Source organism: Coregonus clupeaformis, chromosome 19 (assembly GCF_020615455.1).
Source record: "Coregonus clupeaformis isolate EN_2021a chromosome 19, ASM2061545v1, whole genome shotgun sequence".
Classification (NCBI taxonomy): domain Eukaryota; kingdom Metazoa; phylum Chordata; class Actinopteri; order Salmoniformes; family Salmonidae; genus Coregonus; species Coregonus clupeaformis.
The window spans coordinates 11618370-11645658 of NC_059210.1; the positions used below are offsets into that span (position 1 = coordinate 11618370).

Sequence of the window (27289 nt, forward strand, 5' to 3'; positions counted from 1 at the left end):
TGGAAAAGTAAGAACAAGAAGCTGTTTAAACCTAAATACTAGTTGAGAAGCAAATCAGGGCCATGCACAGCTCCTAACAGATATAAGTCCATCAGGGCCATGCACAGCTCCTAACAGATAAAGTCCATCAGGGCCATGCACATCTCCTAACAGATAAAGTCCATCAGGACCATGAACAGCTCCTAACATATAAAGCACATCATGCACTTCCTTATCCAGCCAGCATAGAGCAGTAAATTGCAATGGTGCAGCCACCAGCATTCTCGCATCATAGATCGCTATGGGCTTGCTCCAGTGTCACATAGCAACGAACTACACACACAACACATACAATAATAAAACACATACACATTCCTCACAACAGAGTAGTGTAGACAGCAGTAGAATAAAGCCTGTTTAGTGGTTATACTTACGTTCATCTCTGGGTTCATGGCCAAGCACCTGCTGTTGGGCCGTGTTTTGACTGTGTTAGCGATCCTTATGTCAGTGTTAGAGTTGTCCTTCTGAGGAGGCATGTTTTCTTCCACTTTATCTGGAACACAAAGACAGACAGACACCGCTCCACTGTGAGTATAGGATACTTTAGCCTACATTCTACATCTGTCTCCAAGCTAAAATGAGCCATCATCTCAGGCAATGACAATCCATTCCGTCAGTCAGAATGGAAATCAAACTGAGCAGAAAGGAAAGAGAACAGAAATAGTCACACTGACATTGGTCAAAGTCAAAGCCGTGCAAAGCTAGCTATCACTTTCATTTGGTTCTATGATTTAGCTGTTTTGGTATCTTTTTTAACTCCTTGCCAGTGTCCCAAATCGCTCCCTATACAGTCCACTACATTTGAGAAGAGCCAATAAGGCTTTGGTCAAAAGTAGTGCAGCATGTGGGTCAGGGTGCCATTTAGGACGAACCATTTAAATAATTGACAATGAGTGACAAGAAGTTGATAAGACAGTACAAACTGATCTGGACCAGGCTATGGTTCAGCGGCAAACTGCACAACCAACATGCTAGTGTTTAATTTTTTTATTTTTTTGAGCGCTCCCATGCATGGGACGATTACTTAGAGTGACTGAGAATACAATCCTCTTCTTCAGACGCTCATTATCTGAAGACTGATCATCTAGAACAGGAAGAAAAGGTAGTTCAGATAGGGACATCCATACGGTATCTATAGTTATTTTGATTATACATTCAAACACCCTTCTCCCTCACTGCTGTCAAAAAATCTGTTAACTGAGGAGAGAGGGCTTTAGGCTATATCCTACTGTCTTCATGAAATACATTATTACTGAATTATATCTAACCAAGAGCAGGTTGACATTTATTGTTATGAGTCTTGTCCTGAAGGTAGAACTGAGCAATGTCCCTTTAGATAGGCCAGCTGCAAAGTTAAAATTGGCTATATTGTAAAAATTCATGAAAACAAAAATGTTTGGTCTTACTTTAAGGTTAGGGTTAGGCATTAAGATTAGCAGTGTGGTTAAGGTGACTTTGTGGCTGTGCCAGCTAGTGACCACTCTGCAGAGCTGCCTCCAGAACAAGATTCATGGTGAAAAAGGCTAACCTGCTAACCAAGAGCTGTTTATGTATGATAAACATTGTCTGCTATTAGTGTATTAATAACCTATACCGTACAGTGTATGGCAAATGATAAACATGACTGTTATCTCTGTTTAAACCCTGTTGACAAAACAGCTTCATACACTAATACTCTGATCCTTCTGTCTGCATACAAAGCTTTCAGACATGACCAAGTGTGTACTGTATAATTAAGATGGAGAAGATTCCAGCGCTGCCTAAAAACATTCTAACCAACACCGGCCGCCCACCCACCTACTTACCCACCCACCCCCTCTTCATACAGCTATATCTGTTTCTCTCTCTCTTCTCTCTCTCTCTCTCTCTCTCGCTCTCTCTCTCTCTCTCTCTCTCTCTCTCTCTCTCGCTCTCTCTCTCGCTCTCTCTCTCGCTCTCTCTCTCTCTCACATCCGCTGGCTACAGTAACATTACAGTATTTATGGCAGTAAGGAACCCTGGTGGATTGATGTGAAGAAGCCACTCATTCTAAGACACCTCAGTGTCTGGTGTCACCATGCATTCTAGAATTCTAGAAGCATTCCTGCATATCTCCAGTGTTCTGGTGTGAAGTACTGAACACAGAACGAGGCCGATACAGCTGAATAATGTGTCTAAGACTAGGCAGCAGCAGGACTGTACACTCTTAGAAAAAAAGGTGCTATCTAGAATCTAAAAGGGTTCTTTGGCTGTCCCCATAGGAGAACCCTTTGAAGAACCCTTTTTGGTTCCAGGTAGAACCTTTTTGGGTTCCATGTAGAACCCTTTCCACAGAGGGTTCTACATGGAACCAAAAAGGGTTCTACCTGGAACCAAAAAGGGTGCTCCTATGGGGTCAGCCTAAAAACCCTTTTGGAACCCTTTTTTCTAAGAGTGTATGGAATATTTTTTGCAGGTAGAATGCTGTGCTGTTATAGCTGACAACGCACTGTACTCTATGCAGCATTATTGCCATGGCAACATCTTGTTTCTGTATGAGTATGAGTCAAAGCCTATCTGTAATGGGCCCATTGTATAACAGTGTTGTGCCCTTAAAGTTAAGTCTGTAGTGTATTCTGAGAAGGTAGCTAGCTACTCTTTGATATATGCAGCTGACTGTTGTGCATTTTCTCTAGGCCTTCTAGTTCTTATTCCATAAAGGTGTTACAGATCCTTTTATCATTACAGAAAACAGTACAACCATTTTAGAAGGTTAGAAATATGTGGTAAAAGATGAGGGATGCATCCCAATCCCAAATGCCCCCCTATTCCTTTTATAGTACACTACCTTTAACCAGGGCCCATAGGGCTTTGGTCAAAAGTAGTGTACTCCATAGGGAATAGAGCGCAATTTGGGACACATTCAAGATCTCTGCTGTTGCTTTTTCCTGATCTTGCATAACTGTGTCTAAAAGAGGGGCAGGACCATGAATAATGCATGGGAATAGCATTGCACTCTCACACTGAACTGAAGTACGTACTGTACGCTTTGCTGTGAAAAGTTAGTCTTTAAAAAGGTTATAGTTCAGAAGTGCATTTTCATATGTTCTTAATGTTCCGACACCCCTGTTTAGGTTACAACCCATAGACAACAAACACTAGTTCACCTTAATACCCACTAAATTCCCTCTAAAGTCTAGTGAGAATGCGTGTGTAAAGTACATTGAGTATATCAAACTTTAGGAACACCTTCCAAATATTGAGTTGCACCCCCTTTTGCCCTCAGAACAGCCTCAATTCGTCAGGGCATGGATTCTAGAAGATGTCGAAAGCATTCCACAGGGATGCTGGCCCATGTTGACTCCAATGCTTCCCACATTTGTGTCAAATTGGCTGGATGTGTCACGGTTCAGACAGACGACAAGAGGACCACAATTGCGTCACACCAGAAAGTTTATTTAAACTTAAGGGGAAAGGGATGTAGGGAGTGAGTGAAGGCTCCAGGGGTTATCCCGTCCGATGTGCTGGGTCTGTGCCTCCCCCCAGTGGCAGCGATGCGTCCGATGACGCCGGTGGTTGGTGGTCCAGAAGTCCTGGGGGGAGGAAACACAGACACAACGGGGCGGGAATGAAACCAGGCAGCAGTACAGTTCAAGGGAAATCCAAAATACGTAGTAGCAAGGCAGAAGGCTGGTCAGAGTTACCGGGATTGAAGAGTAGTCAGGAGTCGTAAAGGCAGAAGCAGGTCTGGATCTCCTGAGGCAGAAGAGTATCCAAAAACCAGGCAGGTCCGGGGTCACAAAACCAGGGTGAGCCAGAAGCGCGAGCAAACAGGTTCCGGGTGTGAGCTTTGCAGACGATCTGACACAGGAGAGCTGAAAGACAGGGCTATAAATACTGGGAGAGGTTAGTGGGTAATGCAGCGCAGCTGGCAGAGTAATTAGAGCCGAGCAGAGCAGGGACAGGTGGAGCTAGTTAGGCTGAGTAGAGAGAGGGAGGTGAGCAGAGTGGAAGATAGTGGAAACCAATTAAGGTGGTAACCCGGTGGAGTGAGAGGGCTCATGACAGAACCCCCCCCCCAAGGGACGGCCCCAGAAGTCCCAAGAGCAACACCACGCCGGGCGGGAGGAGGGGAGCCGGAGGAGGGCTAGAACTCCTCCGAACGGTCCGAGTGAACGTCCTCATCCTCGGAGGAAGCCGGAGGGCCGTGGTCGGGAGATGGGACAGGTCCCGAGACAGGATCAGGCACAGGACAGGAAGCCGAGCGGGCCGGACGGTTAGGGACCCCTCTGGGGCGGCCCCTACGGATTGCAGGTTGATCAGGATGCCGTTGGTGGAAAGCGGTGATGAGAGTCCTATCCACAATCCGACTAGCTGGCACCCAGGTCCTTTCCTCAGGTCCATAGCCCTCCCAGTCAATGAGGTACTGGAGACCCCTACCCCTCCGTCTGGACCGAAGCAGGCGGCGGACGGTGTAAACCAGACCACCATCGACGAGCCGTGGAGGAGGAGGACAAGGCGCAGCAGGGACCAGCGGACTCCTGGGCACAGGCAGGGGCTGCAGCAATCCCGGCTGGGGGGCTGGCAGGACGACTTGTGTTGGTTGCAGATGGGGCAGGCTTGGACGAATTCCCGTACATCCTTCCTCAGAGAGGGCCACCAGAACCTCTGGGCGAGCAGGTTGTAAGTGCGGGTGGAGCCAGGGTGACAAGCTAGGCGGGAGTCATGTCCCCACTGAACGACCTGGGACCTCAGGTCTTCGGGGACAAAAAGGCGGTCAGCTGGGCAAGTGCTGGGACCTGGCTGGTTACGGAGAGCCTCCAGCACCTGTTCCTCAACAGCCCAGGTCAGAGCTGCAACGATGCAGGGACTTGGCAGAATCGACACAGGGTCCTTGGAGGGGTCAGGAGCGGAGTTAGTAGGTACTGGCCGAGGGGGTAGTGCGGCGGCAAGCAGGCAGGTTCGGTGGCAGTCCTCTCCCCACTCCCTGATCACCCCGGTCACCCAGTCGAGCTGAGGGTTGTGCCGGGCGGAGCCATGGGTAACCCAGGATGAGGGGTTGGCCTGGAGAGGGGAGCAGGTGAAACTGGATAGTTTCTTGATGGTTTCCGGACAGACCCATCGAGACCGGGGCCGTGACATGAGTGACCGATCCGAGTAAGTGTCCGTCCAGTGCCCGGGCAGGAATAGGAGGTGTCAAACGGAGGTTCTCCAGTCCCAGTTGGCGTGCCAGCTTGATGTCCATTATGTTGGCTTCGGCGCCAGAATCCACCAGAGCAGCCAGGGTGTGAGTTGAGTCAGAGAGGCGGAGGTGAACTTGCAGCAGGGGTTTGCGGTCGGAGGACTGGATGGTCATTGAACTCAACCGGACTCCCCCTATGCCCGGTGAGCTTCGGCCCTTTAAAGGGCAGGTTACCACACGATGTCCGTCACCTCCACAATAGAGACAGAGGTTTGAGGTGAAGCGTCGCTGGCGCTCTGCAGGAGTGAGAGAGGCTCGCCCAATCTCCATAGGCTCAGACTGATCAAGCTGACCTGGGTGAGTGGCAGTAGATGACAGGAGCCCAGTCGGATCTCTCCGAATGCCGGTAGTAGGTGGACCTTGGCGCCCCCCCTCTCACTACGACGGGTCTGTATCCCTCTGTCGATCCTGACAGTCAGTGCGATGGCTTCATCAAGAGTGGAAGGCAGTTCATGGGAGACCAACTCGTCCTTGATATAGTCAGCCAAACTATGGAAGAACGCGTCCACCAACGATGGTGTGTTCCAAGAACTTCGTCTAGCCAGGGTTCGGAAGTCGATGGAATGGTCTGCGACTGTACGTCTGCCTTGTCGAATACTGAACAGTTCACGAGACGCCTCTGCGGTTGGTGAATCCAGGTCAAACACCTTCAGCATCTCCTCAGCAAACAGGTCGAAGGTTGCACATGCGGGGGTTTGACGTTCGAACTCTGCTGTTCCCCAGAGTCGAGCTCGGCCCGTCAGGTGAGTGATGGCATACCCAACTCTAGCCCCCTCCGTGGCGAAGGTCCTTGGCTGCAAGGAGAACTGAAGTCGGCAGCTAGTCAGGAATGGCCGGACCTGGGTTGAATCGCCGTTGAACCGCTCAGGGTTTCCAATCTTGGGTTCCGGAGCAGCGGCTGCAATGACCGGGGCAGGTAACTCGGGGGCAGGGCTGGTGGGCAGACTGGCTGGGGTCAGGTTGGTGAGGAGTTGAATGATCATGGCGAGTTGTTGTTGCTGCTGCTGGGACTGCTGCTGGTGCTGCTGGAACTGCTGATGCTGTTGGTGGCCGACCTGAAGCAGAGAGGAGATGACGCCGCTCATGCGGCCTAGCTCTCTCTCAGTGTGTTCCAGGCGTAGCATGGCGGTGGGTTGCTCAGGCTCTTCGGTTTCCATGTCGGGGGAAGTGTGCGCTGAGTCCATGATGGTCAGATCGTACTGTCACGGTTCAGACAGACGACAAGAGGACCACAATTGCGTCACACCAGAAAGTTTATTTAAACTTAAGGGGAAAGGGATGTAGGGGAGTGAGTGAAGGCTCCAGGGGTTATCCCGTCCGATGTGCTGGGTCTGTGCCTCCCCCAGTGGCAGCGATGCGTCCGATGACGCCGGTGGTTGGTGGTCCAGAAGTCCTGGGGGGAGGAAACACAGACACAACGGGGGCGGAATGAAACCAGGCAGCAGTACAGTTCAAGGGAAATCCAAAATACGTAGTAGCAAGGCAGAAGGCTGGTCAGAGTTACCGGGATTGAAGAGTAGTCAGGAGTCGTAAAGGCAGAAGCAGGTCTGGATCTCCTGAGGCAGAAGAGTATCCAAAAACCAGGCAGGTCCGGGGGTCACAAAACCAGGGTGAGCCAGAAGCGCGAGCAAACAGGTTCCGGGTGTGAGCTTTGCAGACGATCTGACACAGGAGAGCTGAAAGACAGGGCTATAAATACTGGGAGAGGTTAGTGGGTAATGCAGCGCAGCTGGCAGAGTAATTAGAGCCGAGCAGAGCAGGGACAGGTGGAGCTAGTTAGGCTGAGTAGAGAGAGGGAGGTGAGCAGAGTGGAAGATAGTGGAAACCAATTAAGGTGGTAACCCGGTGGAGTGAGAGGGCTCATGACAGGATGTCCTTTCGGTGGTGGACCATTCTTGATACACACACAAAACTGTTGAGCGTGAAAAACCCAGTACTGTTGCAGTTCTTGACACAAATCAGTACGGCTGGTACCTACTACCATACCCCGTTCAAAGGCACTTGAACCTTTTGTCTTGACCATTCATCCTCTGAATGGCACACATACACAATCCATGTCTCAATTGTTTCAAGGCTTAAACATCATTCTTTAACCTGTCTCCTCCCCTTCATCTATACTGATTGAAGTGGATTTAACAAGTGACATCAATAAGGGATCATAGCTTTCACCTGGATTCACCTGGTCAGTCTATGTCATGGAAAGAGCAGGTGTTCTTAATGTTTTGTACACTCAGTGTATAGCTAAGGATCTAGTGAGTGAGAGAAAAGATCATCAAGTATGTAGCATTAATTCTAATTGAACACAATCATAAACAAATAGGGATCTAGTAAATAAAGTCAAAGGAGCATCAAGTATGTTGTACATGTACTGTATAAAGCATGCCTATCACACTTACCACCCATCTTTTTCCTCAAAGTGGCTTACAAATAAGAAAATATAAAGAACTTATATAACAGATGATGATCAAAAGCAATCAACAAAATAATCTCTCACCATGAACACAGGCTATTATGCAAAGATTGTGTAATATTGTCATTTAAAGCTGCATTATATTATACCCACTACTGACCACTATAGGCCTAGTTATATTTTCATTAAGCAATTGTATACAAGCTTCCAAACATGCCACTTGCGCCATAGACAAAGACGTAGAATGACCAGTAATCCCATAGACATAGAATGATCGGTCCAATCATGATATTTCTATGACTGGCCCTTCAAAAGACATCTACTGCAGAACAGTGATAAGCCACAGATGAGTCAGCAATAAGGTAAAAGCTTTTCAAAAGGTGAGTTATATCAAATCCATTTACATACAGCATACAGCTCTGAGGTAAATCAATCAAACAACAAATTAAATGATTAAGTAAATTCAAAATAATTTAAAAAAGCGTATTAAGGTAGATTTATGATGACACAGCATGGAATTATGCAATTGTTATGATGGTTCTAAAGCGCTTCAAAATGATCAGTCATGCTAATGATCTCTTTATCACTTTAGATGATTCAGCACTGTCGTTAAAATGTTTTCTCTCCAGCTCTCTTCAGATCAAACCCTACAGAGCAGAATACCTTTGTACCTTTTTACAAAGTACATAATTGCCCAAGCCCCCTCAAAGCAGAATAAATATAGTCATCTACTAAATGACGGAAATTAACATTTAAAAATGAGAGAATCAAAAACATGAAGACAGTGAGATGCGTGCAGCTGTGACCGAACAGTAGCTACATACCTTTGTCCACTGCAGAGGTAGGTATTGAAAAACAAATCAGGAGTGCACAGTAACTTTTAAAAAAGTTTTCCAGATAATGAAATCACTAAACAAACACACAGAGAACAAACCAAGAGCATACAAAAGGCATTTGACCCCTTGGAATTATATTCTCACAGGTACACAGGTGTATGGAGGATGCTTTGCTGATTCTTACCTAGGTCCTCCAGCTCTGAGGTCATGGATTTGGAACGCATGGCCCTGGACAGGGCAGTGGGAGGAGCTCTACGTGGAGGTGTGGCCACTGCAACAACACAACACAGAAAAGCAGGGGTGTATTCAGGGATGTGAAACACCCTGAACGTTTCAGATAGAATAGAGTCAGCTCTATCAGAAACTATCTGACAGAAAATCATTTCTGTTCTACATTGTACATTTCTATCTGAGCGTTCTGTAATGTTACATCATCCTGTACAGGCCCCAGGTGTGAGAATTATAGTAGACAGCACAGGAGATTGGTGGCACCTTAATTGAGGAGGACGGGCTCGTGGAATGGTATCAAACACATGGTTTCTATGTGTTTGATGCCATTCCATTTGCTCCGTTCCAGCCATTATTATGAGCCGTCCTCCCCTCAGTAGCCTTCACTGGTAGACAGGGATGTTAAAAAGTAGGCTAACTTTTTTAAATGCCTGTGCTGCAGCAACGCTGCATTGTTAATGTCTCGCAGGGTGTCTCGCAGGGTGACGCCAAGCAAGCACCAAGTTCATTAGCAATCATCTAACAAAACATCTAAAAATGTATTTCCCAAATATGCCCCTGACAGTGTAGTTACATCCACTTTGAATTTTACCTGAGCTGCAGTACAGGTACATTTTTGAATGCCCCAACTGTAAAACCACCGTCTCAACTTCAAGGCTGAAAAGCACGTCATCAATGTTCTTCTAGCGGTCAGCTTCTAGCTTCCTGATACACTACAGTCCAGTACAAGGATGGGCCAAGAGTGTTTAGACCACACATGGATTCAAATACTATTTGAAATATTTAAAATACTTTGAACGTGTGCTCTAGCCTGCCTGGAGTACGGGGTTTGCAGTTTTGGGTCTATCTATTGGTCCGTTAAGCCAGGCAAGCTCAATCAAGCACAGATGAAGTATTTGAAATTATTTCAAATAGTATGTGAACCCAGCTCTGGTTTGGAGGGCCAGCTGGGACCCTCACTGTGGATTCACCCCAACCAATCAGACATTGATCCCGCTGGCAGGCGGTGTAGGGCAGAGCAGCAAGGTGAGAAACAGAGAGGATAAGAGGCTCACCTTTCTTCCTGGCCGTGTCATCAGGGTCCAGATTCCTGCTAACTGTCACCACTTTGATGATGAGCCGGTTACCCCCGTGTCGGATCGTATTGACCACCTGTTTGTGGCCCACCTTCACCACATTTTCCTGGTTCACCTGCAAAACAGAGGACAATACACCTGGGAGTCAGTACAACATGAACCTTTAGGATTCAATTACTGGACAGAAATATAATATCGCAACCCTAAAATATATGTGCTGTAACAGCACGTATTCCATCAGATGATATATCTCTCAACAACAACTCACTATCAAGCTGATATGATCTTGGCAAAGTCAACATCACTTCAGGACTCAATGACTGGACAGAAATATAACATCACAACCCTAAAATATAGTGGTAACAAACCCTTATCCCAATGGACACAACTCTCCATCATCAAGCTGATCTGAACTTGGCAAAGTCAGAAAGTCAGCATCTCTTCATGACTCAATGACTTCCCTGAAATGTAAAACCACAACCCTTAAAATAGAAATGAAACAACCCGGCAAACTTGGCAAAGTATTGAGGTTTGACTGACATTGAAGGTGATTAGATATCTTCAGTTACATTAGCCACAGACCTGACAATACCTGTTATATCAGTGGTGTAGGTTTTTCAGTATTTCCTGCTCAGAGGTCTCTTGTGGTGGTTCAACCAGGTTTTATGGACTGATTCCAGCACAGTATTTCCTTCTTGGAGGTCACTTGTGGTGGTTCAACCAGGTTTTATGGACTGATTCCAGCACAGTATTTCCTGCTTGGAAGTCTCTGGTGGTATTTCAACCATCCTGTATTACAGATGTACTGTACACTCTTAGAAAAAAGGCTGCTATCTAGAACCTAGAAGGGTTCTTCGGCTGTCCTCATAGGAGAACCCTTTGAAGAACCCTTTTTGGTTCCAAGTAGAACCCTTTTGGGTTCCATCTAGAACCCTTTCCACAGAAGGCTTCTGAAGTTTGAAATTTCCACTTAGAAACTTAATTTTCCCTTACGTAAAATGCATCAACCCTTACAAAAATGTCCATTAGTTATAATCCACATAATAATTCACATTTCTTGTTGCTCAAATTAAGATCCTACAACTGTACACTGTGCTGCTGTGTAATGAACTGTTTAAGGACTGTTCTCAGTCCTGTATTTCCTGGTCAGAGGTGGTCTCTGAGGTGTTCAACCAGCCTGTGTTTTCACTGTGCTGCTGTCTAATGAATTGTTTAAGGACTGTTCTCAGTCCTGTATTTCCTGGTCAGAGGTGGTCTCTGAGGTGTTCAACCAGCCTGTATTTTCACTGTGCTGCTGTCTAATGAATCATTGTTTCCAGCCACTCAATCAGATCCTCAATCAGGCCCAGGTAACTTTAGCCACCGCTAGCTAAAAATGAATGGAAGTGATAGGGGCATCCCCTGTGACAAAAATAATCTGAAATCAACTCAATTTAACTCCATATTTGGTTTGATGTTACTTAAAAATGATTTGGCCTTTTAAATAAATGTTAAACAAACTGTGGCTCTAGTTAGCTGAAGTTTGTAGTGACTGTTTAAGACAACCGAACCATGGACTACAATTTCACCTGGCCCATGGATTACTTACTGGGTGATGAACCATCTAACATCATGTTGTAAAATAGTGAACTACTCCTTTAAAAGATTTTACTGACTGTCCCACTCTTGAATACAAACATAAAAAAAACTGCTAATCCTAGCTATGCTTTCACTCATCTTCTTCTAATAACACAGCACAGTATGAGATCATCCTCTTCTAATAACACAGTACAGTATGAGATCATCCTCTTCTAATAACACAGTACAGTATGAGACCATCCTCTTCCAATAACACAGTACAGTATGAGTTCATCCTCTTCTAATAACACAGGACAGTATGAGATCAGCCTCTTCTAATAACACAGTACAGTATGAGTCATCCTCTTCTAATAACACAGTACAGTATGAGATCATCCTCTTCTAATAACACAGTACAGTATGAGATCATCCTCTTCTAATAACACAGTACAGTATGAGATCATCCTCTTCTAATAACAGTACAGCATGAGATCATCCTCTTCTAATAACACAGTACAGTATGAGATCATCATCTTCTAATAACACAGTACAGTATGAGATCATCCTCCACAGTACAGTATGAGATCATCCTCTTCTAATAACACAGTACAGTATGAGACCATCCTCTTCCAATAACACAGTACAGTACGATAACATCCTCTTCTAATAACACAGTACAGTATGAGATCATCCTGTTCTAATAACACAGTACAGCATGAGTCCATCCTCTTCTAATAACACAGTACAGTATGAGATCATCCTCTTCTAATAACACAGTACCGTATGATATCATCCTCTTCTAATAACACAGTACATTATGAGATCATCCTCTTCTAATAACACAATACAGTATGAGATCATTCTCTTCTAATAACACAGTACACCCCGATATCATACTCTTCCAATAACACAGCACAGTATGAGATCATCCTCTTCTAATAACAGTAGAGTATGAGATCATCCTCTTCTAATAACACAGTACAGTATGATATCGTCCTCTTCTAATAACACAGTACAGTATGAGATCATCCTCCACAGTACAGTATGATATCATCATCTTCTAATAACACAGTACAGTATGAGTCCATCCACTTCCAATAACACAGTACAGTATGAGATCATCCTGTTCTAATAACACAGTACAGCATGAGTCCATCCTCTTCTAATAACACAGTACAGTATGAGATCATCATCTTCTAATAACACAGTACAGTATGAGATCATCCTCTTCTAATAACAGTACAGTATGAGATCATCCTCTCCTAATAACACAGTACAGTATGAGATCATCCTCTTCTAATAACACAGTACAGTATGAGATCATCCTCCACAGTACAGTATGATATCATCCTCTTCTAATAACACAGTACAGTATGAGAACATCCTCTTCCAATAACACCGTACAGTATGAGATCATCCTCTTCTAATAACACAGTACATTATGAGATCATCCTCTTCTAATAACACAATACAGTATGAGATCATCCTCTTCTAATAACACAGTACAGTATGAGATCATCCTCTTCTAATAACAGTACAGTATGAGTTCATCCTCTTCTAATAACAGTACAGTATGAGATCATCCTCTTCTAATAACACAGCACAGTATGAGATCATCCTCTTCTAATAACACAGTACAGTATGAGATCATCCTCTTCGAATAACACAGTACAGTATGAGTACATCCTCTTCTAATAACACAGTACAGTATGAAATCATCCTCTTCTAATAACACAGTACAGTATGAGATCATCCTATTCTAATAACACAGTACAGTATGAGATCATCCTCTTCTAATAACATCTCAACCCTATACACACGTCCAGAGAAGAGGACTAAGCTTGGTAGACCCAGGTCTATCAAACACAAACACTTCAACCTGGCCCTCTGTCCTCTTCAGATACATAAGATAAATCCAACAGTAGAGAAAACCTACTTTACTAATACACCAGAAAAATCTTACATTTGCCCTGAGAAGGATACTCGAATGTACAGTTGAAGTCAGAAGTTTACATACACTTAGGTTGGAGTCATTAAAACTCATTTTTCAACCACTCCACAAATGTCTTGTTAACAAACTATAGTTTTGGCAAGACGGTTAGGACATCTATTTTGTTCATGACACAAGTAATTTTTCCAACAATTGTTTACAGACAGATTATTTCACTTATAATTCACTGTATCACAATTCCAGTGGGTCAGAAGTTTATATACACTAAGTTGACTGTGCCTTTAAACAGCTTGGAAAATTCCAGAAAATTATGTCATGGCTTTAGAAGCTTCTGATAGGCTAATGGACATCATTTGAGTCAATTGGAGGTGTACCTGTGGATGTATTTCAAGGCCTACCTTCAAACTCAGTGCCTCTTTGCTAGACATCATGGAAAATCCAAATAATTCAGCCAAGACCTCAGAAATAAATGGTAGACCTCTACAAGTCTGGTTCATCCTTGGGAGCAACTTCCAAACGCCTGAAGGTACCACGTTCATCTGTACAAACAATAGTACGCAAGTATAAACATCATGGGACCACGCAGCCGTCATACCGCTCAGGAAGGAGACGCATTCTGTCTCCTAGAGATTAACGTACTTTGGTGCGAAAAGTGCAAATCAATCCCAGAACAACAGCAAAGGACCTTGTGAAGATGCTTGAGGAAACAGGTACAAAAGTATCTATATCCACAGTAAAACGAGTCCTATATCGACATAATCTGAAAGGCCGCTCAGCAAGGAAGAAGCCACTGCTCCAAAACCGCCATAAAAAAGCCAGACTACGTTTTGCAACTGCACATGGGGACAAAGATCGTACTTTTTGGAGAAATGTCCTCTGGTCTGATGAAACAAAAATAGAACTGTTTGGCCATAATGACCATCGTTATGTTTGGAGGAAAAAGTGGGTTGCTTGCAAGCCGAAGAACACCATCCCAACCGTGAAGCATGGGGGTGCCAGCATCATGCTGTGGGGGTGCTTTGCTGCAGGAGGGACTGGTGCACTAAACAAAATAGATGGCATCATTAGGAAGGAAAATTATGTGCATATATTGAAGCAACATCTCAAGACATCAGTCAGGAAGTAAAAGCTTGGTCGCAAATGGGTCTTCCAAATGGACAATGACACCAAGCATACTTTCAAAGTTGTGGCAAAATGGCTTAAGGACAACAAAGTCAAGGTATTGGAGTGGCCATCACAAAGCCCTGACCTCAATCCTATAGAAAATGTGTGGGCAGAACTGAAAAAGCGTGTGCGAGCAAGGAGGCCTAGAAACCTGACTCAGTTACACCAGCTCTGTCAGGAGGAATGGGCCAAAATTCACCCAACTTATTGTGGGAAGCTTGTGGAAGGCTACCCAAAATGTTTGACCCAAGTTAAACAATTTAAAGGCAATGCTACCAAATACTAATTGAGTGTATGTAAACTTCTGACCCACTGGGAATGTGATGAAAGAAATAAAAGCTAAAGTAAATAATTCTCTCAACTATTATTCTGACATTTCACATTCTTAAAATAAAGTGGTGATCCTAACTGACCTAAGACAGGGACTTTTTACTAAGATTAAATGTCAGGAATTGTATGTATGTAAACTTCCGACTTCAACTGTTTATGTAAAGACAAGATTAAATCAAGAATAGTCTGATGGGTGACAATATTAGCCTATCACTTGTGAATGATATATTATCAATTGTGAATGATGCCCAGCTTGTGTGCAGTAAGGCAAGAAACAGCACATGCCTTTCTTTTGCGACTTTTTCAAATCATAGTCCCACACTTCATGTAGCCTAGCCCTTAGGCCTTTATGTTTTGATAAGGTTTGTATCACAACTAAAGTGCCCAAATAACTTCTTAAAATTAAGCACATGAATCTGCTTTTTAGAGCCTAACATACATAGGCAGCGTGTGAGTTTCAAGTTTGGGGAAGATCATTTCCACCATAAATATGCACCTTTATAATAAAGCATTACATGCATAATCGCATTTGTGGTCACTTTTGAGAATGGTGTTTTTACACTAATTGATTGTATTTTGTAACATTCAAGCTTATAGCCTACTGCCGTGTGCGCATTGCTGCGCTTATGATGTGAAGAAATAGCCTAAACATTCTGATCTGTTCCATTAGCGTAATTGCTTTTAAAAAGGTTTTTTGATGCGAATGGTTGTATTCATTTGGGATCTTTGTACTCTCCCGAGTGGCGCAGTGGTCTAAGTGGTCTAGAGATCCTGGTTCAAATCCAGGCTCTGTCGTAGCCGGCCGCGACCGGGAGACCCATGGGGCGGCGCACAATTGGTCCAGGGTAGGGGAGGGAATGGCTGGCAGGGATGTAGCTCAGTTGGTAGAGCATGGCGTTTGCAACGCCAGGGTTGTGGGTTTGATTCCCACGGGGGGCCAGTATGAAACAATTATTTAAAAAAAAATATATATATATAATAATAATGTATGCACTCTGGATAAGAGCGTCTGCTAAATGACGTAAAATGTAAATGTTAATCTATCGCATCCCACAACTGTCCCAGACTATGTTTGGAATATTTATTTCTCGCACAGAAGGACAAGTTGACCAATAGAATAGGTCAACTTTTGTACTATGGGGGATAGTAGATTGACATAGGCTAGTGCTTTTGCTCTTGTTGGCTGACCAAAAGTAAATGTGGACAGTTTTTCTAACATCTTCAATATTACATTTACATTTTAGTCATTTAGCAGACGCTCTTATCCAGAGCGACTTACAGGAGCAATTAGGGTTAAGTGCCTTGCTTAAGGGCACATCGACAGATTTTTCACCTAGTCGGCTCGGGGATTAGAACCAGCGACCTTTCGGTTACTGGCACAACGCTCTTACCCACTAAGCTAATATGCGCCTCGGAATTCGAAAGAAGGACACACGCAGTTGCGTCCCCGATGTGTTTGTCTTCCCTTGTAGCCTACTTTGGAGCTGAGATAGATGTCTGTGAGAAGAACCCGATCACGTGATGGGCATTGGCTAATAAGAATTGAGATATTTGAGAGAGCCATGTGAGTGAGAGGTGCTTCGGAACACGCAGCCGGGAGAAGGGAATTATAATTATCATATTCAGCCCAAGGGCACAACCGCTACTGGCCGCAAAAGGCATTCATTTTTTTAATGGGCACTATAGGGATGCTGCTGGGAAATTGGAGGCATTATCAAGTGCTTGTCAAATTGTGAATGAGAGACTGATGAAGTGTGTGCAGCCTGTGCAAGAAACTAAGCAGAGCTCATGCCTTTCATGTGACTTTTTTCAAATCATCCTTAGAATGTATAAAAAATCTAAACATATAGCCCAAAGTTTGTATCACAACTAAAGTTGCATAAGTAACTCTAAATTAAGCATATAGGAGGACCTGTTTCTTTGTTAACCGCTCAACACAGAATAGCTGCATGTGTGCACTCCCTCAGAAATCGTTTGGAGAAAAAATCCTTTCTACTTTATTCAGCTATGTTCAATTGTATTCTTCATACTATAAAATAATGCCACGGAATTCTAAGCAAATCTTGTCTGCTATATGAACTAGTGTAGCCCGCAGCCATTTTGCATAGCCAGATCAGGACTTAACATAAGGACAACTCAGAGTATGCTATTCTGTTCTTCTGAAATAGACTACATTTTCTTCATATCATGTTACTTTAGACCTGTCTAAAATAAATAATGGATTTATTGTGATGGTGTAGGCTATATTAAATTGATTTATTATACTTTTTAAAATGTTGATGTTCCAAAGGTCTGCATCAGTGGCTTGTAGGCTATGCGTGGAAGCCAGGAGATGCTAAATGTGTTTATGTTAATTAGGGTCAATTACCGTGAGACCGGCAGTTATTTGCTTGACAATCACCGGCTGACAACATTTTATGACCGCCACAGCCCCCCTAAAGACACAACCCCCTAATATCACAACCCCCTAGTGAAAGTCTCCTCACCCTCTGTGACCTCTGCCATCGCCATGCCACAGTCAGAACCCCCTAATGCCACAACCCCATAAAGAGGTCTCAGCTCATTTCAGGACTGGAGGGGGCGTGACGAGATGCATGTCAACCCCCCAAACAGGAAATCTCACTGGTGTCTTTTGATCTGGTTAATCTGGTTACATTTGGGCGACAGCGAGTCTGAGACAGAGAGGGCATTACACACACACACACACACACACACACACACACACACACACACACACACACACACACACACACACCACATGCAAAAAAACATGGGGGAGGGGAACCAGATGCTTAATTTAACACAATTATTTTTTTTTCTCACATAAAATCTGATCCCAAAATCGGTTTACTGTAATGCTTTGTACTGAATGACACTGCATGCACGGCCTGCACACACACACACACACACATTCACACACACACACACACACACACGCACACACGCACACACACACACACACACACACACATATTAATTAAGGGAAGAGTGTTGCTCTGTGGTGTATATTCCAATGCGTCATTAAAGCCTGATGAAATTAATGACCTTTTCCCTGATCAGCCAACATGGACTCCTGGCAGAGTCTACAACACACAGAATGGATTAGAAGATGCTGAGCCCTCCATTTTACTCATCTTATCTGTTCACTAAGGGTTACTGTAGTCTTTGGCTGTGTCCCAAGAAAATATTGACACCCTGGATAAATATGAGCAAAAAATACTGTTTAAAATAAATAATTCAGATACTGAGCTACACTACATGACCAAAAGTATGTGGACACCTGCTCGTCGAACATCTCATTCCAAAACCATGGGCATTATTATGGAGTTGGTTCCCCCTTTGCTGCTAGATGTTGGAACATTGCTGCAGGGACTTGTTTCCATTCAGCCACAAGAGCATTAGTGAGGTCAGGCACTGATGTTGGGCGATTAGGCCTGGCTCGTAGTCAGCGTTCCAATTAATCCCAAACGTGTTCAATGGGGTTGAGGTCAGGGCTCTGTGCAGGCCAGTGAAGTTCTTCCACACCGATCTCGACAACCATTTCTGTATGGATCTCGCTTTGTGCATGCTGAAACAGGAAAGGGCCTTCCCCAAACTGTTACCATAAAGTTGGAAGCACAGAATAGTCTAGAATGTCATTGTATGCTGTAGGACCAGTGGATGTAAAAATAACCCCATACCTACTGTAAAATATGGTGGTGGATCTTTGATGTTATGGGGCTTTTTTTTGCTTCCACTGGTCCTGGGGCCCTTTTTAAGGTCACCGGCATCATGACCTTTACCCGGTACCAGGATAGTTCAGGCAAAACCCTGGTTGCCTCTGCCACGAGGCTGAAATTTGACTGCAAGTGGATCTTCCAGCAAGACAATAACCCCAAGCACACTTCAAAATCCACAAGAAAATTGTTAATTGGCCATAAAATCAACATTTTGCAATAGCCATGTCAGTATATGGACTTGAAACCCATTGAAAACCTGTGGTTTGAATTGAAGAGGGCAGTCCATAAGCGCAGATGAAGGATATCAAGGATCTGGAAGGATTCTATATAGAGCAATGGTCTAAGATCCCTCCTGTCACGATCGTCAGGGAGAGACCAAGGCGCAGCGTTGAATGCGAACATTATATATTTATTCAGAATGATCACACGATCAAAACAACAACGATAACGTGACGTCTACAGTATAACACATACCAAATCCGAACAAGAAACCACAAACACAAAGTGAAAGACAGACAGTTAAATATGGCTCCCAATCAGAGACAACCAGCTGACACTCGTTGCCTCTGATTGGGAGTCACTCAGGCCAACATAGATAGACAACGACTAGAACCTAAACAAAATAAACACCCTGGCTCAACATACGAGAGTCCCCAGAGCCAGGGCGTGACAGTACCCCCCCACAAAGGCGCGGACTCCGACCGCGCCAACCAACCACAACAGGGGAGGGACCGGGTGGGCACTCCGCCTCGGCGGCGGATCCGGCTCCGGACATGACCCAGGCACGGGTTGTGCTGGACTGACGACGCGCACCCATGGCTTGGTGCGTGGAGGAGGAACGGGCCTTACCAGGCTGACGACGCACACCGTAGGCTTGGTGCGTGGAGCAGGGACAGGCCGGACTGGGCTGACGAAGCACACCACTGACCTTGGTGCGGGGAGCAGGAACGGGCCGAGCCGGGCTGATGAAGCGCACCACTGCCTTGGTGCGGGGAGCAGGAATGGGCCGGACCGGGCTGACGAAGCGCACCCCTGACTTGGTGCGGGGAGCAGGAATGGGCCGGACCGGGCTGACGACGCGCACCACTGACTTGGTGCGGGGAGCAGGACTGGGCCGGACCGGGCTGACGACGCGCACCACTGACTTGGTGCGGGGAGCAGGAATGGGCCGGACCGGGCTGACGACGCGCACCACTGACTTGGTGCGGGGAGCAGGAACAGGCCGCGCCGGGCTGACGAAACGCACCACTGACTTGGTGGGAGTGGCAGGAACAGGCCGGACCGTACTGGGAACACACACCACTTGCCCTACGTGGGGATCAGGAACAGGCCGGACCGGACTGGCAACACACGCCAGTACCTCTCGCCGTGCCTCTACAACCTCCTTCCCCCTGGTGACCAGTGACTCCCGTAACCTGGCGGCCTCCTCTGCCAACCCGCTGGACCGCTCTATCGCGGCCTCCTGCTGCCCCGACGTCGTGAGCCCCCCTAAAAAAAATTCTGGGGGTCTCTCCTCCCCGTGGGCCAGGCCTCCATCGTTCTCGCCCAACTCTCGCTCCTCTGTCTCCAACTCCCGCCATTCAGCTCCTCAATGGGCTTGACCCAGTCGAAGCTCTTCCTCAACTGGTCCCAAGTCCACCCTCTCTGCTCCTCACTAGGCTTGACCCAGTCGAGGTTGCCACGGAGATCTGCTAGCGATGGCTCCTGGACACGCTGCTTGGTCTGGTTTTGGTGGTTTCTTCTGTCACGATCGTCAGGGAGAGACCAAGGCGCAGCGTTGAATGCGAACATTATATATTTATTCAGAATGATCACACGATCAAAACAACAACGATAACGTGACGTCTACAGTATAACACATACCAAATCCGAACAAGAAACCACAAACACAAAGTGAAAGACAGACAGTTAAATATGGCTCCCAATCAGAGACAACCAGCTGACACTCGTTGCCTCTGATTGGGAGTCACTCAGGCCAACATAGATAGACAACGACTAGAACCTAAACAAAATAAACACCCTTGCTCAACATACGAGAGTCCCCAGAGCCAGGGCGTGACACCTCCCAATGTCTTCTCCAACTCATAAAACATTTTAGAAAAAGGCACAGTGCCGTTATCCTCACAAGGTGAGGTATTGAAAGGTATTTAAAACAGGGGTGTCAATCATTTTGACCCCTATCTTTTTAAAAGTTTTTTTTATTATTACTTGTTAAACAAAATCTCTTTCTCTTATTGTAAAATAATATAATTTTCCAATTTTTTTGAGAGTTCAATATAGCTCAGTATTTAAGTTATTTATTTTATACAGTCATTTTTGTTCATCTTAATCCAGGATGTCAATAATTTCGGACACCACTGTAAATAGTGCACTACTTTTTGATCACAACAAGACTCTGGTCAAAAGTAGTGCACACTATAAAGAGAATATGGTGCCATTTCAGATGCAGCCTGTGTCTCACAGAGTCTTGTCTACTCTGCTCTTTCTCACAGAGGCTCTGACCCCATCCATCCAGTGAAAAAAGGACAACACCAACGTTTAGCGTACTATATCTTAATAACCCTACAGGTCCCCAGTACATCTCAGTGATGTGGTATTCGTGGCTTTGACTTGAAATACAGACAGCAACGAATGCAGCAAATGATTTACCAGGGAGGGAGGGAGGTTGTGTGTCAGTGTCTACAAGCCCTTCATAAATAGGATTTTGTGTCACTTCTGGTTACGTCCAGCAGAATTACCATGTGCAATTTACTAAAAGGGTGCACACACTTGCATAGTGACACACACACACACACACTTGCAAAGTGACACACACATACTTGCATAGTGACACACATGCGCACAAGTGCACACACGCGCACACACAGTCATTATATAACATTGAATGTTCGGCAGCCCAAGCATTAGATAACACTGCTCAGTGAACTAGGAGACCCTCAGACACCTCTGGCCAGACCACAGAGATAAAGAGATGAGCCATTTTAGACTCATAAGAAGAAAAAAAGATTCTGTCCCCAGACTCCCTAATATTCCTAATTCCTAATTCTGTGAGAAAAACAAACCAATCAATACACAGCCAATCAAAGGAAGGAAAGAGACAGACAACCAGATTCAGCCTTTAAACAGTACTGTACAAGATACAAAAATAATGATTTATTGCTTCCTTGATTCATCCACTTCACTGGCTGAAATGCACGGAAACTACACACACCAAAACAAGAAGCACATACTACACACACTCAAAGAGTCACATGACACACTCTAAAAGACGTAGTCATGGGCAAAAAGCCTTCTGAGACACAGCTGTTGTCTTGTGGCTGTGGAGTCACACAGTACAATCAGTTCCTGCAGCCTGGAGATTCTGGATGTCTTCCAAATGTTCCCTAAATCGCCCTATAAGCTCTGGTCAATAGTAGTGCACCACACAGGGAATAGGATGCCATTCGGCACCACCGAATGTTTTCTTCCCTCTTGGACAGGGATGTTATCACGTAAGAGGGAAAAGGCCAGTGGGTGGCAATCAATGGAGTTCAGGCTGTTTCACTGTGGTTTCACTGAGCCACTTCAGAGAGGGAGGGTTAACAGAGGCCAATCACCCACAGTCCCATTGCAATTCCATGATCAAACGCAATCTCCTCGCTAGCTATTCTGCTCTTCAGTCTTCAGGGTAGGTGGAACTCTTTTGACTAGACTAATTACCAAGTACACCGAGGAGCTGCTGGATGAGATGACCTATCTTTCGTCCTTCCATTTTACAGCCTTTTCTGGGTATCCTGAATTGGAGCCGCCTCAGCTCAAAGCCCATGTATTAAGAGCAGCGAAATCGTACGTCAGGCATACGCAGATAAGACACTATTGAAGAGAGGGATCCCCACATACTGATGACATTCAAGACAGAGGAATGAGATTAACCACAGAAGATACTATGTGATGTCATGGTTGAAGAGTAAGCATATGAAAAGTATATAAGAAAACTTCAAGAAACACAATCAAAGTATCTATCAAAAACCATCTGATTTGATGTCTTACTGTATGTTATAAACCAATAGTATTCCAAAGAGCTGAAATGTAAACACTACAAGCCATTATATACTGTATCCCTCGCTTTGGTTTAATCAGTGCACATTTGAGATTACCTTGAAGTGAATACCACATTTAGCTAATCAGATAAATTAGGAATAGCAATAGTATACATGTTGTATTATACCGTTGGCAATAACACAATAATAATAATAATAATAATAATAATAATAATAATAATACAATAATAACGCAATAATAATAATAATAATAATAATTCAATAATAACGCCATAATAATAAGTATAATAATAATAATAATACAATAATAACGCCATAATAATAAAAATAATAATACTAATAATAATGCCATAATAATAATAATAATAATAATAATAATAATAATAATAATAATAATAATAATAATAATAATAATAATAACACAATAAAGCACATTTTCTGGCTTGAGACACACAGCTACATATCTCAGACCTACTTCTCCAAACCCCAGCCACTTGCTGCCGTCTTCACACACGTTTAGATTAGTGTAGGCAGACCGTCAGCGACAGACAAAGACGGTGCTGCTGGGAAATCAGCTGTCTCCCTCCCTTTCATCCATCCCAGCGAGCGTAGGGACACAATGTGAAGCTGGTTGCTAGGTGACCACTGAGCCGTATTACGACATGCCCTGGACATCCAGCAGCATGTGTAATGAACCAACAGGTCCCCACCATGGCTAATGAGATTGTATTTATATTCTAGTAGTAAGAATGTATTTACAAGAATCACAATTAGCCAATGAATGGGCAGTATAATGATTCTACTGTCTATTCATTGGGTAATAATGGGGATTCTTGTAAATACATTTACCTTTTTTTCAGACTCAACATCCCCTGTTGTCCCTTTAGGGAGTATGGTAACAATGTTACACTGAACAAGGTCATCAGTCCAAAGCCTGGATTGAATTACTTACTACAATATCGACAAATAAACAATTAAGAGACAGTTGGCCATGTTAGTACATTGCTACCGTACGTATCCACACAATTTACTTTCCTCCTATCCTCAAAGTAGGTTACGCCAACAAGCAGAGTTCTTTATTTTAGTGACAGGTTGTGTGGTTATTAGGCCATGAGGTATGCTCTGCAGTGTCTCTGGGCGGCTGTCAACACAGAACAACTCACTGTCCATGAGATAGTCACAGAGACGAGCAGAGCAGAGCACTGCAGTAAGGACTGGCGAGGGCAGGCTTAGTCCAACATCAATACAAGCTCCACAGTACCAGGCAAAGAGAGAGAAGGGTGTTTGGAAACAACAATCATTGATATGAGGGGAGCACTCGTTTAAATATACCTGTAAGTTGCAATGAATCTTTGATTTTCTTTCTCTTATACAGTGAGGGAAAAAAGTATTTGATCCCCTGCTGATTTTGTACGTTTGCCCACTGACAAAGAAATGATCAGTCTATAATTTTAATGGTAGGTTTATTTGAACAGTGAGAGACAGAATAACAACAAACAAATCCAGAAAAACGCATGTCAAATATGTTATACATTGATTTGCATTTTAATGAGGGAAATAAGTATTTGACCCCCTCTCAATCAGAAAGATTTCTGGCTCCCAGGTATCTTTTATACAGGTAACGAGCTGAGATTAGGAGCACACTCTTAAAGGGAGTGCTCCTAATCTCAGCTTGTTATCTGTATAAAAGACACCTGTCCACAGAAGCAATCAATCAATCAGATTCCAAACTCTCCACCATGGCCAAGACCAAAGAGCTCTCCAAGGATGTCAGGGACAAGATTGTAGACCTACACAAGGCTGGAATGGGCTACAAGACCATCGCCAAGCAGCTTGGTGAGAAGGTGACAACAGTTGGTGCGATTATTCGCTAATGGAAGAAACACAAAATAACTGTCAATCTCCCTCGGCCTGGGGCTCAATGCAAGATCTCACCTCGTGGAGTTGCAATGATCATGAGAACGGTGAGGAATCAGCCCAGAACTACGCGGGAGGATCTTGTCAATGATCTCAAGGCAGCTGGGACCATAGTCACCAAGAAAATAATTGGTAACACACTTCGCCGTGAAGGACTGAAATCCTGCAGCGCCCACAAGGTCCCCCTGCTCAACAAAGCACATATACAGGGCCGTCTGAAGTTTGCCAATGAACATCTGAATGATTCTGAGGAGAACTGGGTGAAAGTGTTGTGGTCAAATGAGACCAAAATCGAGCTCTTTGGCATCAACTCAACTCGCCTATGACCCCAAGAACACCATCGCCACCGTCAAACATGGAGGTGGAAACATTATGATTTGGGGGTGTTTTTCTGCTAAGGGGACAGGACAAGTTCACCACATCAAAGGGACGATGGGCGGGGCCATGTACCGTCAAATCTTGGGTGAGAACCTCCTTCCCTCAGCCAGGGCATTGAAAATGGGTTGTGGATGGGTATTCCAGCATGACAATGACCCAAAACACACGGCCAAGGCAACAAAGGAGTGGCTCAAGAAGAAGCACATTAAGGTCCTGGAGTGGCCTAGACAGTCTCCAGACCTTAATCCCATAGAAAATCTGTGGAGGGAGCTGAAGGTTCGAGTTGCCAAACGTCAGCCTCGAAACCTTAATGACTTGGAGAAGATCTGCAAAGAGGAGTGGAACAAAATCCCTCCTGAGATGTGTGCAAACCTGGTGGCCAACTACAAGAAACGTCTGACCTCCGTGACCCTGGACAACACCCTGTCGTTCTCCACTAACATCAAGGCGGTGACCCGATCCTGTAGGTTCATGCTCTACAACATTCGGAGAGTACGACCCTGCCTTACACAGGAAGCGGCACAGGTCCTAATCCAGGCACTTGTCATCTCCCGTCTGGATTACTGCAACACGCTGTTGGCTGGGCTCCCTGCCTGTGCCATTAAACCCCTACAACTCATCCAGAATGCCGCAGCCCGTCTGGTGTTCAACCTTCCCAAGTTCTCTCACGTCACCCCGCTCCTCCGCACACTCCACTGGCTTCCAGTTGAGGCTCGCATCTGCTACAAGACCATGGTGCTTGCCTACGGAGCTGTGAGGGGAACGGCACCTCCGTACCTTCAGGCTCTGATCAGTCCCTACACCCAAACGAGGGCATTGCGTTCATCCACCTCTGGCCTGCTGGCTCCCCTACCTCTGCGGAAGCACAGTTCCCGCTCAGCCAAGTCAAAACTGTTCGCTGCTCTGGCACCCCAATGGTGGAACAAGCTCCCTCACGATGCCAGGACAGTGGAGTCACTCACCACCTTCCGGAGACATTTGAAACCCCACCTCTTTAAGGAATACCTGGGATAGGATAAAGTAATCCTTCCACCCCCCCCATAAACTTTTTTTCCCTCACTGTAGCAACATTCCTTACTTAGTGATCGGGGGGGAATCTATACAGTAGAGTAACGCAATATTATTTTTGATGATATTATATCGATTTCATGACTCCGAGTATCGATTCTCCCCAACAACAAAATTTTTTTTGTTAACGTTAGCCAGCGCTAGTCAACTCCACCTGCACCAAAACTCAGATATTTCTCCTTCTCTAGCTTGTTCTCCATCTTCTTTTTCAATAGTGAGCCAACATGTTTTCAGCACTTTTATTTCCACGGCTGATCAAAACTCATTTTCTCATGCTCTCTTGTCTCTCTGCAGCAGACATGGTGAGCAATATGTTTGGAACATCGAATCCCAATAAAATCGCAGTATCGAAACTGCAATACATATAGAGTCGTGAGAATCATGAGAATCGCAATACATATCATATCAGTACCTAAGTACCGTGATAATATCGTATCGTGAGGTCCCTGGCAATCCCCAGCCCTAGTCCTCATAGACCAGACTGACAGATGTTTTGGCTTGCACCTTCCTCAGTGAGTGTGTTCTCACAGTACCACACCAGAACAACCCCAGACTGACACAAACTGGCTCAGCTGGAGGACAAAGGCTCAGGAGAGTGATGACATCTATGATGTAGAGCAGCATCGCACCTTGCCAGTTCATCACACACACACACACACACACACACACACACACACACACACACACACACACACACACACACACACACACACACACACACACACACACACACACGCTGCACCTTCACACTGAAAATATGTTCCTTCTTCACACACACATACACAAACATACCTTCACCCACCTCCCACCCTCACACACACACACTGTGCCCTTTCACACTGGAATCTGTTCCTGTGAGGAACATAACGTCAGTGCTAAACATATGCTTGATTCTAGGTTATTTCAAGCAGCTGCTGTTGTTCTCTGTGAGAGGAGAGAAAGCCACACATAGATAAGAGCATTAGAGAGCCACTGCAAAGAGCTTCTGTATTGTTGGGAGGATACACTGAGGCTGTTGCATCCCAAATGGCACCTTATTCCATATCCCTATATAGTACACTATTTTTGAACAGGGCCCATTCATAGCAGTTTACTATTTTCTTAGCTATTAGGGGGAAAGGGGGATACCTAGTCAGTTGTAAAACTGAATGCATTCAACTGAAATGTGTCTTCCGCATCTAACCCAACCCCTCTGAATCAGAGAGGTGCGGAGGGCTACCTTAAACGACATCCACGACTTCGGTGCCCGGGGAAAAGTGGGTTAACTGCCTTGCTCAGGGGCAGAACGACAGATTTCTACCTTGTCAGCTCGGGGATTCGATCCAGCAAACTTTGGGTTACTGTCCCAACACTCCTACCCGCCAGGCTACCATCCA

General features: G+C 44.9%; 1 protein-coding gene across 1 annotated transcript in view; it reads right to left on the reverse strand.

The window, feature by feature from the left end:
- LOC121531646 (SH3 and multiple ankyrin repeat domains protein 2) overlaps positions 1–27289 on the reverse strand; it is a 140952-nt gene that overhangs the window by 22043 nt on the left and 91620 nt on the right. Inside the window, exons 16-18 of the mRNA XM_041836997.2 lie at positions 9769–9904; positions 8670–8756; positions 414–532 (exon numbers count right to left, since the gene is read on the reverse strand). Coding sequence (XP_041692931.2) covers positions 414–532; positions 8670–8756; positions 9769–9904 — 342 coding nt within the window. The remainder of the gene's footprint in view (positions 1–413; positions 533–8669; positions 8757–9768; positions 9905–27289) is intronic.